We start from the raw sequence: 14,441 nt of genomic DNA, 5'->3' as shown, positions 1-14,441 counted from the left end.
GTGTAGTTTGGTTATGGCTGTGATATGTTCTTTGTAACGATTCTGAAATGATTTAAAACACACCCCCATCACGTCCTGAATAATGAATTCAGTTTAAAAACACACGCCCTTTTCGACACAATCATGAACATACCTCACCACAACAGGAAACCAGAAGATAGCGCGGATCTCCAATAGGCTTTGGACAATGAAGCACAAGACTTCGGAACTAATCAAGCAAGGCAACTTCTAAATATTAACACCGTAAAGAATTTGGAAATTTAATCAGTAATATTCTTCATTTATGTAACAAAAAAATAATAATTTTTAACTTAAAACAATTAACAACCGGTTCTAGGGACTGCAACAAATTTAAGAAGCGGTTCGGACTAACCAGCTGAATGACACCACTGACTGCACTCAAACCAAACTTACGTATATCATATTGACGACAGGCAAACATCAATACCTCTTGCAGTATTTTAAACCAGGATCGTGGCAAAAGTTTTAAACCACAAAGACTATTCAAAATAAGCTTGATGCTAATCATAAGCTAGTGGTTAAGATGGTAAAAAGTGGCCCAACTGACTCCTGCTCATCCACAAATCTCAAACGACCTGGTGAGTATCAAACATTGGCTCTTTTGGTGAGAAGTGTCGGTTAACGAGAAGAATGAAGAACGAAAATGAAATGAGTGCTGCAGGGAAGACTAAAATTCCAAACAAATAATACAAGTAAAAAAACAAAAAGGCACTCAATCAGTAATGACGAGTTGTGGCGCTGCGCTCGCTGAATCATGGCGAGCCCGAGCAGCTCAAGTTTGTTCTGCTTTACGATCAGCTGATGTGAAGTACATATCCTATATACCTCGCAAGGTCTTCTCTTTACAATCTTTCTCTGCGATTTGATAAGAGCCCTCTAAAATAAGAGCAGAATCGATAGTTTCCGAGCTGCAGACTCTCAAGACGTCGCGCTCTCAGGGAGATGCGTAGCTACACCGGCTCAAGTGCAGCAGCAGTCACAAGACCACGTGCCCTGCCCCTGTCTGCTACACGTCCGCTACCCTCACTACAGACACATCAATAATAACAATAACAATAATAATAGTAATAATAGTAACCTAATAATAATAATAGCCTAATAATAATAATAATAATAATAATAATAATAATAATAATAATAATGAAGTGCTGATAATATTCTTTCTATATTTACGACTTGAAAAAGTTGTAGTTTTAGGAGCTGATCCACTTATAATAACATGTTACTATAATATTAATCATACCACTAATAATAATAATAATAATAATAATAATAATAATAATAATAATAATAATAATAGTAATAATGAAGCGCTGATAATATTCTTTCCATATTTTACGACTTCAAAAAGTTGTAGTTTTGGAGATGATCCACTTATAATAACATGGTACTATAATATTAATCACACCACTAATAATAATAATAATAATAATAATAATAATAATAATAATAATAATAAAGTACTGATAATATTCTTTTCATACTTTACAACGACTTCAAAAAGTTGTACAACAGCTAGAGGCCAATAACAGTTCAGCACATGACATTTATTTCTTTACAAAACGTTAACAATGATAGAAATTACAATAAAAGTATATAAGAATCTCTTAAATGATTATTTTATAAAATATAATACTTGTACATTTGACACAAAAATAAGATAGAACGACATCTAAATATATATTTTTTGTATAAAATATTATCTAGTAATGAAAAAAATACTTCTAAAAATATCTCTCTATCGATACTAAATGAAATTTCACAATAAAAATAGTTCATCCAAAGGGCTCATTGCATTTCCGCGTCGAATTGCAATACTTAAACGTTGACGCAAATAAGTAGTGCAACGACGATCACCAGTAATGGAGATCAAAATTTTGCCTATTTGAGATACCAAAACTTTAGCGTCATGACTCCAAGGACCGAAAGTCTCCACAGCAAAGGGGACAAAGATATAATTGTCTAAAAGATGAGCATACTTATTGACTTTTTTGTCACGGCTCATTCAGCAGCATAATTATTAAAATAAACACATTAAAATAATACAATTGAAAATGAAAGAATGGAATCTTATAAATGATTATAATACAAATTGTATAATGGTAATGATAATAATGTTATAAGTACATATCTAAACAAGAGACATAAATTAATAACAACTGACATAAAAATCCAAAAAGTATATACTACACATTAAATGGATCCAAGTTTAATCCATGCAAATTTCAGTAAACCCCAGAAAAACCCCAACCAAGTAACTTGTCCCAACCAGGATTCGAACCCGGGCCCGCTCGTTTCACGGTCAGACATTCTAACCGTTACTCCACAGCGGTGGACAGTAATATTCTTAACATGTGCTATAGTTGTAGATGTAATTTTAATTGCTATAGTTGCATCAGAATCCCGCGTTGTGGCGTCATGGTCTAAGGCATCCTGCCTAGGACTCGCGTTACGGAATGCGCGCTGGTTCGAGTCCTCATGAGGAAAGAAATTTTCTCATGAAATTTCGGCCAGTCTATGGGACCGGAGCCCACGCAGCATCGTGATACACTTGGGGAGCTACGATAGGTAGCGAAATCCGGTTGCGAAAACCAGCTATAACAGCTGGGAGGATCATCGTGCTAACCACAGGATACCTCCATTCTGGTTCGATGATCGTCCACCTTTGCTTCGGCATGTGAACGTGAGGCCAGCAGCCGGCTGGTCGGTCTGGGCCCTTCAAGGGCTGTAACGCCACGGATTATTAGAGTTGCATCAGATGTAGGCGTAGTAAAAAAAAGTGAATTCTTGTACGTTGCACTAAGCCGAAAATTATCGTAATTCTGTAGTGGGGAGTCAGCACCACGAAGCCATAATCCGAGATATCATATTACGCTACAAGATACCAAGACTCCATGTATTGTGGGTCCCTATCACCACGGCATGGCGCGTCCTCAGGTTGCGGATCGAGGAGACGGCCTCCAAATATGGAGGGTAGCTGTGAATATATTGAATAAGCAGTCGCGGACAGCTGATGAGGGGTGGTCCTCCAGCTTGGGGGTTGGGCGAAGGGCTAACAACCCATCACCGTAAAAAACAGCTTGTTACGAATCCTTCAAATAAGCCTCGGAATGAGACTGATTCTCTGGCACGACCACATCAATTCTTCACCTGACATAATTAGGAACATTAAATCCAGACGTTTGAGATGGGCAGGGCATGTAGCACGTATGGGCGAATCCAGAAATGCATATAGAGTGTTAGTTGGGAGGCCGGAGGGAAAAAGACCTTTAGGGAGGCCGAGACTTAGATGAGAGGATAATATTAAAATGGATTTGAGGGAGGTGGGATATGATGATAGAGAATGGATTAATCTTGCTCAGGATAGGGACCAATGGCGGGCTTATGTGAGGGCGGCAATGAACCTCCGGGTTCCTTAAAAGCCAGTAAGTAAGTAAGTAAGTAAGTAAGTAAGTAAGTAAGTAAGTAAGTAAGTAAGTAAGTAAGTAAGTAAGATATCAAGACTGAAGCTTAGAGAGTGGAAGCTGTGAATTTGGATTGGAAGCGATATAAAGCCTGCTCTTTAAATTATATATCAAAACGGCAATGTTTCAGCTTACACTAATATTTTACTACCTCAATTTTATGATAATTATATGCAGGATCTACATATTTCACAGACACGTATCAATTCTGATGGATTATAGAATAATTATTTACTTTTTTTTTCATGCCGCGCAGTAAAATACAGCTGAAATCAACGGTGGGAGGTGTATTACATTTTTGCCTCCACCTTTCATTACCACGAATATTGGCATTGAACATGCAGTGGGAGTGCAATGGGAACGCTTTGTCTCTCCATCGGAATTTCTGGTGTCGTGTAGCTTAAAGAAGTGATTAAACAATTACAATTATTTATTTTCGTCTCTTTTGGGCGAGGCAGCGAATTTAATTTCCAGTGTTATGTAACATAATAATAGTAATCGCATGCAACAGAAAGAGACGGGAGGCAAATTTTTAACTTCCAATTTGTTTGTTCGATTGCATGCATTTATGGTAAAAAAATAGTATGTTTACACACTCTGTTCGCATATAATCTACGACCAGGCTACTGTGTGTGAAAGATTCGTCGATAAAAAAAAAAGAATATTTTTAATGCGTTATTTAACTAGTCTGTATCAAACGTACGAGAATTAGCCATAGGATTAACTGATATTTGCATTAGAGTTGGGAATTTACAATACAGCAGGGCTTACGCTAGAAAATAAATAATTGTCGCAAAAATACACAAACGTAAAATTATATTTGTTTCTTGGAGTTTTATCACTTTCAATCCATCTTACCATATTGTAGATACACTTACGTAAGTAAATCATTACACGTATTTATGTTTAGAATCAATTATTGTTGAATTTACATTCATTCATTAATTCATTCATGAATTAATTAATTAGTTAATTAATTAGTTAATTAATTAATTCATTAATTCATTCATTCGTTCATTAATTCGTTCGTCCGTTCGTCCGTCCGTCCATCCATCCATCCATCCATCCATCCATCCATTTTCATTTAGTGTTCTGCTCAAGGGCAGGTCTTTCACTGCTTTCTCCAATTTTTCCTATTTTCTGCCTTCCTCTTCGTTTCCTCATATGATCCATATATCTTAATGTCGTCTATGATCTGGTATCTTCTTCTACATAACATTAAAATACGTTATTTTATGGGCACTCTAATCATTGAAATTCTTTACTAATAGGACCTTCAAGATTTACTGTTAGGAGAGTTCTGACTCTTTTCACTGAAAGGCGGTTTCTAATTCCAATTTTTACAGAATTCATGCAACTAAATTCTCGCTCACAATTTACAGTATGCGATGGAATTATATAAATCAATTAGAAGAAATTATTCTCCTAACTGACATGAATTGCACCAACTCTCTGAAATCAATTCTTGAAAATTTATCGGTCAATACCTTTTTGAACATTGTCCATTCCATTAGCATTTCATTTAAATTCAGACTAGTTCAAGTTCAAACACATCTCTGATTTCATTTTCTATATTACCATCTTCGTTTCTGAAGTCCAATGTCGTCGTCGCATTTTTGCACATTTAAATTCAAAGTTTGTTGCATTTTTAGAAGTCGAGTAGAAAAATCCGACAAATGCGACTGTGGCTTCAACTCTACAATAAAGTCATCAGCCTAGGCAAGATTCGAACCAATGCCCGAATGCAGCCTTGGAGCACGGACCCTTTTCACTATTACCAGACCTCGCCGGTGGCTTAAATTGAAGTTAGACCAGGGGCCTATTTTTTAGTGGTTTATTTTACGACGCTTTATCAACATCTATGGTTATCTAGCATCCGAATGATACGATTATGAAGGTTATAATGCCGGCGAAATGAGTCCAGGGTCCAGCACCGAAGATTACCCAACATTTTCTCTTAATGGGTTGAGGGAAAACCCCTGAAAAATCTTAACCAGATAACTTGTCCTAACCAGGATTTGAACCTGGGCCCGCTCGTTCCACGGTTAGGCATGTTAACCGGGGTCTATTCCACCATTGAACTTTTCAACATTTCACTTTACAGGTTGCACATTTCACTGCAGTTTATATTCCACCATCATTTTTCAAAACAGGTTCGCAGAATAAAAAGTGAAAAAGAAAAGTAGAGGAAAGTTTTCAAATATAGGCCTATCATTACTTTTGTTCCACCATCACAGTCATTTTTAAAGTGCAAAGTCATACAGCATGCTGCAATGTAACTTAAATGGGATTTTTGCAAAAAAATCAAATCTCTGTTTTTAAGGTTAAATTCATGATGTTTAGTATATTTTTTTATTTGGATTCAAAACAATTTAGAATAGAAATATGACAAGAGGACAAAATTATTAAGTAGTTCAAATGATGAAACTCCTCCCCTCCCCTCCCCCCAGAAACGACTATATAAAAACAATAAATCTACATAACCTAATTTGTCTTAATTCTGTGAATGTTTTCGAAATAATCCAACTCAAGCAGATTATGTTGTTAAAAGAATTGGACCTGTTGTAGAACCAAAAGCAAGAAAAAATTTCTCTCTTTCATCTAAAGAACAATTTGTTACTCATAAGTCTTTATTGGCTAGAAAATTGAGCTCAACAACATGGAGTTGTAATCCCTATTATATGCAAAGACCGAAGAACAATTTAAAAATGTACTGATTTCCAAGTTACGTTCCTTATAGACCCAGGAAACTGATTTTTCGCCACTAAGTTTGACAAAAATGGCATCGGCAATCCTTTATATGTGCAATGAGTAAAATCTTGGAAACAGTCAACGAAGAGCCTTCTACAGTCCAATTCAGCAATTATAAGCTCAGAATTAAATGAAATAACATTAATCGAAAAACAAATCAGAGTAGGATGAAAGAGTAATGGAACGGAGAAAAATTTCCCCCGGCGCCGGGACTTGAACCCGGGTTTTCAGCTCTACGTGCTGATGCTTTATCCACTAAGCCACACCGGATACAACCCCGACGTCGGACAGAATTGTCTCTGATTGAGTTCCAACTCTTGGGTTCCCTCTAGTGGCCGCTCTCTGCACTACGTCATAGATGTCTATGAACATAGGACCGAAGTCCACACATGTGCTGAGGTGCACTCGTTATGAGTGACTAGTTGGCCGGGATCCGACGGAATAAGCGCCGTCTTAAATCACTTCGTGATTTACGCATATCATATATTATTTCAATGCACCGAAGTACATATGATATTTCCATGCAGATATTCTGCGTCATCATACGATGAAAGAGTAATGGAACGGAGAAAAATTCCCCCCCCGGCGCCGGGACTTGAACCCGGGTTTTCAGCTCTACGTGCTGATGCTTTATCCACTAAGCCACACCGGATGCAACCCCGACGTCGGACAGAATTGTCTCTGATTGAGTTCCAACTCTTGGGTTCCCTCTAGTGGCCGCCCTCTGCACTACGTCATAGATGTCTATGAACATAGGACCGAAGTCCACACATGTGCTGAGGTGCACTCGTTATGAGTCTTGTCAGTGTTGCCAACTGTTACCAGATATCACATGATCCTACGTGCTAAATAACTTATTTACTTACCGTACTTTATGTTGGAAGGTTATTCTAAATAATTCAATCATTTGTAACATATTTTCGTTGGCAAACTATAGGGAAAGGGACCAACATGTTAAGTATTTTGTCTGGCAATACGAAATTCATTGGTTTGACTAAACAACTGACTCACGAGACCTAACCTAAAATGTATTTTGTTTGACCACATGAAATTATTAGTATGTACTAACTTGGGAAACTTACCTGACTATAGTCTTGAATTATAACCACAATACAAACACATAAAATAACTATTATGTATTAATATTAATACTGATATTAATTAATTATTAGTATGTTCAAATTTGACTAGCTTCCAGTAACCGGTTCAGAAATCTAGTACAATTTTAATTTCATGGAACTCCAGTACCGACAAATATTGTCGATACTTGTCTCAGCTGCCAACATACCAGTTACAAAATCACTACCATTTGTAGTAATTGTCAGTATCGAAATTTGAAACGAAGTTGGCAAAAGAAAATTCAACCTGCAAACTAGAAAATCACCACAATCCACTAGCATATGTAGTAATGGGGAAAAATGGTTAGGTTTCACCCTTAGGGTATGAAATAAGCTGATCCAGACTATACTTGAAACTGTCTACTTGTTCCACTGCCTCAGTTCAAATTCGCAATTTAATTTCTTTATTTTTCTTCCGACAACTAGGCCTATGGTCTTCGTCTTGTTTGCATTGATCTACATCTCATACTGCCAATTTAAGGCACGTAATATACACTGTCCCTGATACAGGCTTTCAGGCGAAATTGGTCAGCATTTTTTGCTTACATTGCATTTTTACGATGAATATCTTCTGCAATTACAACCGTCGTTAAATGAACTCTACTAATGCTACTACCTCTATTATTGTGAATACTACTGTCGTCTACTAAATCGGCAGAAGTAGGCACCCCAGACCAACATTTTGTCAGCTTCATTAAGATTAAGAGCCATTACTAATACACAGATCAAGAATTTCCGGAATGGCAGTTGGCAAATCGCTTGTGTTGAATGTGCAGGTGTACGAGTTGGAGCGGCGATTCAAGCAACAGAAGTACCTGTCCGCCCCCGAGAGGGAGCACCTCGCCAGTCTGATCCACCTGACGCCTACGCAGGTAAGTAAGGCATGGCACCCACTCCAATTTATCGCTGTCGCACCCTTCTCTTTAAACAAGACCTCATGTACTGTGTTGCTCTTGAAAACTCTGTCACTCTCTAGTTTCCATGAACTTAATTATCAACACATTTGGCAAAACCAGGAACAATTTATACCGAGATATTGCTACCTTTATATTCCGTTCTACACCTAAGGTCAAGCCATGACCTTTCCATTCTTCCGACGTGGCCTAGCCATGCCAACAAAGGGAGATCGCCACCTGCAAAAGCAGTATTAAAAAAAAACCATACCAAGTTCTAGATTTTAAAGAGTAAACTCCAGCAAACATAAAAAAAACACTCTCGGTGATCTAGAGCAGCGGTGACCAAAGCGGGTGTCGTGATTACATCGTGTAATCACAGACATTCAAACGGGTACGAGAGATTACTGTACATTGCTGTGTGTTTCATTCACGTACTGAAGGCAAGCAGTGGCGGTATCATGTCGCTCTACAAACTCTGTCTTTACAAGCAGTAAGAGGTGATTTCGTAAATAAAAGAGAATGAGAACTTTTTTGTTGTTCTGTCGGACAAAATGTAATATATTTACTTTGCTCAACAGTTCAATTTGGAGTATATAGAAACATTGTCACGCTGAATAATGTATTATTACTATTATGATTATTATTATTATTATTATTATTATTACTTATTCTAAGTATATATTTCTATAATTCTTTTGTGCGTGCATGAATATTGATTTTTTAGATCTTCTTCCTACAAGGATAAAATTATTAGGTTTTATCTCAATTTTAATCTTCTTAATCTTTAGATGAGGATAACTATTTATTAGTTATTCATTTAATATTAATATTATAGAAAAACTGATTCAATATTATGTGCCAACGAACTGTCAAAAGCCAGGAATTGACATATCTTAAATCATAGCCAGGAAGAAAAAGATGAGAGAAATAAATGTAAGTCAGCTACCTAATGGGGTTTGAAATATCTCGTGCTCTAAAGCCTTTTGATAGAACAGAATTTCTCAAAAAGTAATGATTAAAATAGCTTAAATAACTTGTCCATAAGAAGTTTTAATTTTGAAAACCTATAAATTTCTCGACCAAATATCGAGGGAAGAATTTATAAAATTCCTGATTATATTTAAGAGGAAGGTTAAAAATAGAAGCAAGAAAAATCGTAGGCCTATATTATTCACTGGCTCTTGATGACAGCAGTGACATTACTGATACGACAAAGTTTGAGATTTTTAACCGCGGGATTGATCAAGATGTTAGTACAGGAACCACCACTGGTTGTAGTTTTCTTGCCAAGTACCTTTCCTCCGTCTCCTTATTTCATAGGCTGTCTGTTGCATGTAATCACTGCAGTTCGAGTTTTGGTTACCGCTGATCTAGAGGTTATCTTGCTAGCCGTTGAACTATAGATACGGGTTCATATCCAGCGATGCAATTTAAAGCGTGATAAAGCCTGAACCTGTCTTCCTCCGTGAGGAAAATACAGCTGGAAAACTCGTGTAGTAGATTTACGGCTAGTAAAACAAGTCTGTCACTGTTAGAGGACTCCAGAAAAAGATCTGTCAATAATGTCCCCCGCTGGTAATTTTCAGTGCTTAATAAGATACTATTACCACTATAGAATTTAAAATAAAATGTGCCGTTGTTCGTTTGTTGACTACACTTATTAGCATCTCTTTTCACCGGGATAGGAGTTACGTGTTCCGTGAAATAACCGTATCCCCGACAGAGTACTTCAGGCAAAATTCGTGGGCCATTTCTCTTGCTCGTTATAAAGTGATATCAAGAACTTTTTCTTTGCATATTTAACTATGTCCTGATTGTACCTATGCAGTGTAAAATATTACCATGACATCTAAAACTTACCATGCCTGCATGGCATAGTCAAAAAACAAGGTAAAATAAAAATGTACGAAAAAATTTTTGATGTTACTGTATTTTGACGCAGAAGAACGTCTGTATTTAAAAGCATCGTTAATTAAAATACTACTGATACTACTACAGACGAGGACAAATTATTAGACTAAAACTTTTTTGTTAGAAACATAATATAATTCGTCATATCAACTATCAGTATAATTCGCAGAGTCTCTGTTGCTGTAAATTTAATTGTTTACATCTTCTTGTATATTTTTCCAATATTTAAGTATACATATTTTGTCTGGCTGTGTTGGTACTACTGGTGTTTTAATTATATACTGCAGAAGATATTCAACAGTCTGTTCTTCCATGGCCTGCAAGAAGATCGGACATGAACGAAATTGAAAATCTGTGATCTATACTGAAGAAGAATGTGAACAAAAAGAGCCTTACAACAAAACTTGGACGCATTTAAGCACTATCTGTTATCTGGCTAAATGATGCTGATAATCAAAGAAAGTGTTAAACTTTGGTTTCCAGCATCCTTGACAAAATCAATGTCTTAATAAAGAAAACGGAATGTTCACAAAATATTAGTAACTTCCAGATTCAATTTTCTGTTCATTATTTCTGTGCAGAATACATTTTTGTTAATTATTTCTGCCGATTAATACAGCTTTGTTGCACATATAATTAATTTGGTCTAATAATTAGTCCACGTCTGTACTAGCAACTAGTATCTTAAATGGTAGACTCATTCGCAGAAGATAAAGAGAGAACTTCGCATTCATGGTAGCCTACACTGGAATCCCATTGATTCTTTCGTGTGTAAAATAGTGTTATTCTTTGTCAAAGATAGCATTCTCAATTGTTAAGTTCATGCTAATGAAGCAATTCTCTATGGTTTGGTTTGATAGCGTTGGCAGGCGAGAAATACATTTTTATTTGACAGTTTCTACAGACTGAGCCAACATGACTTATTTGGACTGCACCGTCCATTAACGGTGATGATCTAATAACTTGCATCAGAAGAACGGTGACCCTATGAACTACAACAATAGAACCACACTCTCACGTGGGACGTGTGGAACCACTGACCTAACTTGTCATTCGAGAGACTTGGATTACAAATAAGAACGTTTCCTCAGCGGACACGCAGAGCTGTAGTGAAAGGAAACGCTCTCCTTTATTCATATGTAAATACGATGTGGAGAGATTCAACAAAAGTGACAGTGGATTTATCTCGAAAACAAACACAGGTACAGATAGCGGAGATATCCAGTAACACAAGCTGTCGAAACTTGTGCCAGTACATCCCCAAGCAAGACAGCTTCGCCTAAGTAATCTTCCTTTTATTGTGGATGTATCAGATTTGAATCCCGTGTGAGACCTAATATCGTATCTATGTTCTCCGTTCAGTTTGACATTAAAATGTTGAATTTTTATTTTGAAAACGTTCCGTTATATTGTTATTGGATCATTTCATTGTGACGGTTATAATCCACGAAAAAAAAATTGTAGTAACAGAACAAATGGTCAAATTTCTTAAAAAATTATTTCCACAATGTTATTATTCGGTTGAGAAGCTTTTGTCATCTAGTCTTGTCAAAATATCTGAAAGTTAGAATTTATAAAACAGTTATATTACCGGTTGTTCTGTATGGTTGTGAAACTTGGACTCTCACTTTGAGAGAGGAACAGAGATTAAGGGTGTTTGAGAATAAGGTTCTTAGGAAAATATTTGGGGCTAAGAGGGATGAAGTTACAGGAGAAAGGAGAAAGTTACACAACACAGAGCTGCACGTATTGTATACTTCACCTGACATAATTAGGACCATAAAATCCAGACGTTTGAGATGGGCAGGACATGTAGCACGTATGGGCGAATCCAGAAATGCATATAGAGTGTTAGTTGGGAGGCCGGAGAGCAAAAGACCTTTGGGGAGGCCGAGACGTAGATGGGAGGATAATATTAAAATGGATTTGAGGGAGGTGGGATATGATGGTAGAGACTGGATTAATCTTGCTCAGGATAGGGACCAATGGCGGGCTTATGTGAGGGCGGCAATGAACCTCCGGGTTCCTTAAAAGTAAGTAAGTAAGTAAGTAAGTAAGTAAGTAAGTAATGTTTATAGAATTACTTCAAAATCTCTAAAAGAACATTATAGGCCTAGTAGAGACTGCAGATTCTACAAAACACACTTTTCTTTTTTGTTACGGTTGTGACTATTTCATGGCATGAAGTCCCCACAAGTGTTCTTCAAGACTAGATTTCTGTAAGTTTTGGATAAATAATATCAACTTTTTTTTCCCTGATACAGTAGATAGCAACGCATAAGATCTAATACATAGATATGATGTTCTAGTGCTATGTATTGAATTTTTTTTATGTACGTGACAGTTGTGACCTTTTAGTGACGGTTGCAACATTCTGTGAACTTTTTAATCATATAGCCTACAGTGGAGTTCCTCCATTGGAATCATCTGTTATGAGACCTTCTAATTTGGAAAAGCTAGCTGACTACGCCCACTACAGGAACACCACTCAATACGTTACTAATAAGACTATCGCTTTGTTCATGCTCGACGTTGACATCAAAAGATACAGTCAAGAAGAAGAAAGAAATTTAATTTCACTTATACATTAAAATACAAACTTAAACAAGAATTATTTCCGCATCTAAATATGTACACGTGCAAATATAAGGAGAAGATTTTTAGTAACAAATAAATTAAGAGTAAATAGTTACAGTAGTAACTCCTCTAAATAAAATAATTGTTTTAACATTAAGGATAAAAATATTTTTCAGTCATTTAGACTAATACGCTTTCATAATACATTTACTCAGACAAAAATTTGAGTTGAAATTGAGTAGAGAATCTGCTGCGTTGTATCTCCAACGCTTAAAGACAAGTACATCATCCTCAGTAATACGCAGTATTAAAACAGTAAATAGTGTTTGTACACACCCGGCTGCTTACACCACGACCTCTGTGTACGAATCACTGAGTTCATCGCTCGGCAGTGGTTGATCGCCGAGGTAGGGGCGGGCACAGAAGACCAATAACGTAGTGCACAATATGTACAAACGTACTAAATTACCTTTGATTGGCTAATAGTTTTTACTTCCACTTATTAAAAACGAAGTGACTCCACTGTACCATGATACCTGCATATACATAATTTTTATATAAAGTGATATAAGGTCCTATATGTATTAATTATTCTAGTGTGCAAAACATTACAGTATTCATGTTTTGTGTGACGACTGTGACATTAACGCCTACTAATTATGCAAAAGTAAAGGTGATTAATATATTTAGCATAAAACTGGACGATCTATGAAGAACATGACGTAGTTTCTCCCATATTAAGCAAGAAACAATAACTGTCTTCGAAACAAAAGAAAGTTGAGTTACACAGCACAGTTTAGCCAACTACAGAAATCATAAATTCAAGACCTAATTTGATCCATTCATTAAATTAAAAAGTCTAGAATATTACAGAACACACAGAATTAGTATTTGCTTGTTATATGCCAATAACCGTAGACTATAATTAATTATTACTTGTCAAAATCCATGAAGAAATTATAATAAGCTAGTGATCTGAAGAATTATGCAGTTGTCTATGTCTACACAGGATAAAGAACAAATTATATAGAAATATAACTTATGATTTTATATAAAAAATAAAGAAAAAATGAGCTTAAGGAAGTTTAAACTTACAGGGCCGTATTCATAGACATTTTTAGCGCGGGGTTTCGGTGGATTATCAGAGTTTTTCGTATTCATAAACCAGTGTTAGCGATAGGATATGATTTGAATTCTGTACTAGTAACCAGTGGATAGCCGGGGCTAGCTTAGGACGCTCGTAGCGCGTGCTGCGAAATATCTATGAATAGCACCCAATATGATTAGTTTCAATAAATGATTTAACATCAGAGTTCAAGAGACCTGATGTTTCCTACACGCAGTCATAACTCATGTTGAAGCAAGAGATTTAAATTCAGTCGACGTTTCTACAGTATCACAACTCCGGTAACTCATGATGCAGCATGAGACTTCAGGAATTCCAAACTTGTTTACTTACTCTCACAATGCATGACGAAGCATGGTGCTCCAAGACTTTTGTAGTTTTATGCACATGGTCACAATGCAAGATGAAGCAGGAGACACCAGGAATTTTTATGTGTATAGATTCTAACAAAGCCTGCTAATACTTATGGTGTTTGAAACGTTGGTGTTGTCCACCGATTATCGCAATTCACGACTATCTGTACAGATTCTCTTCATTCCTGATGAAATATCAGACGTCAGGAAATTGTATGTCGTGT

The 14,441-nt window shown here is 36.4% G+C and overlaps 1 protein-coding gene across 1 annotated transcript in view; it reads left to right on the top strand.

Annotated features, from left to right (window-relative positions):
- The window catches only part of LOC138693459 (homeobox protein Nkx-2.4-like), a 242,540-nt gene that overhangs the window by 126,643 nt on the left and 101,456 nt on the right, over positions 1-14,441 (top strand). Inside the window, exon 3 of the mRNA XM_069817443.1 lies at positions 8,131-8,226. Coding sequence (XP_069673544.1) covers positions 8,131-8,226 — 96 coding nt within the window. The remainder of the gene's footprint in view (positions 1-8,130; positions 8,227-14,441) is intronic.

Source organism: Periplaneta americana, chromosome 17, assembly GCF_040183065.1.
Source record: "Periplaneta americana isolate PAMFEO1 chromosome 17, P.americana_PAMFEO1_priV1, whole genome shotgun sequence".
NCBI lineage: Eukaryota > Metazoa > Arthropoda > Insecta > Blattodea > Blattidae > Periplaneta > Periplaneta americana.
The sequence above is the reverse complement of the archived record's forward strand: the minus strand, read 5'-3'. Positions and strand labels throughout refer to the sequence as shown.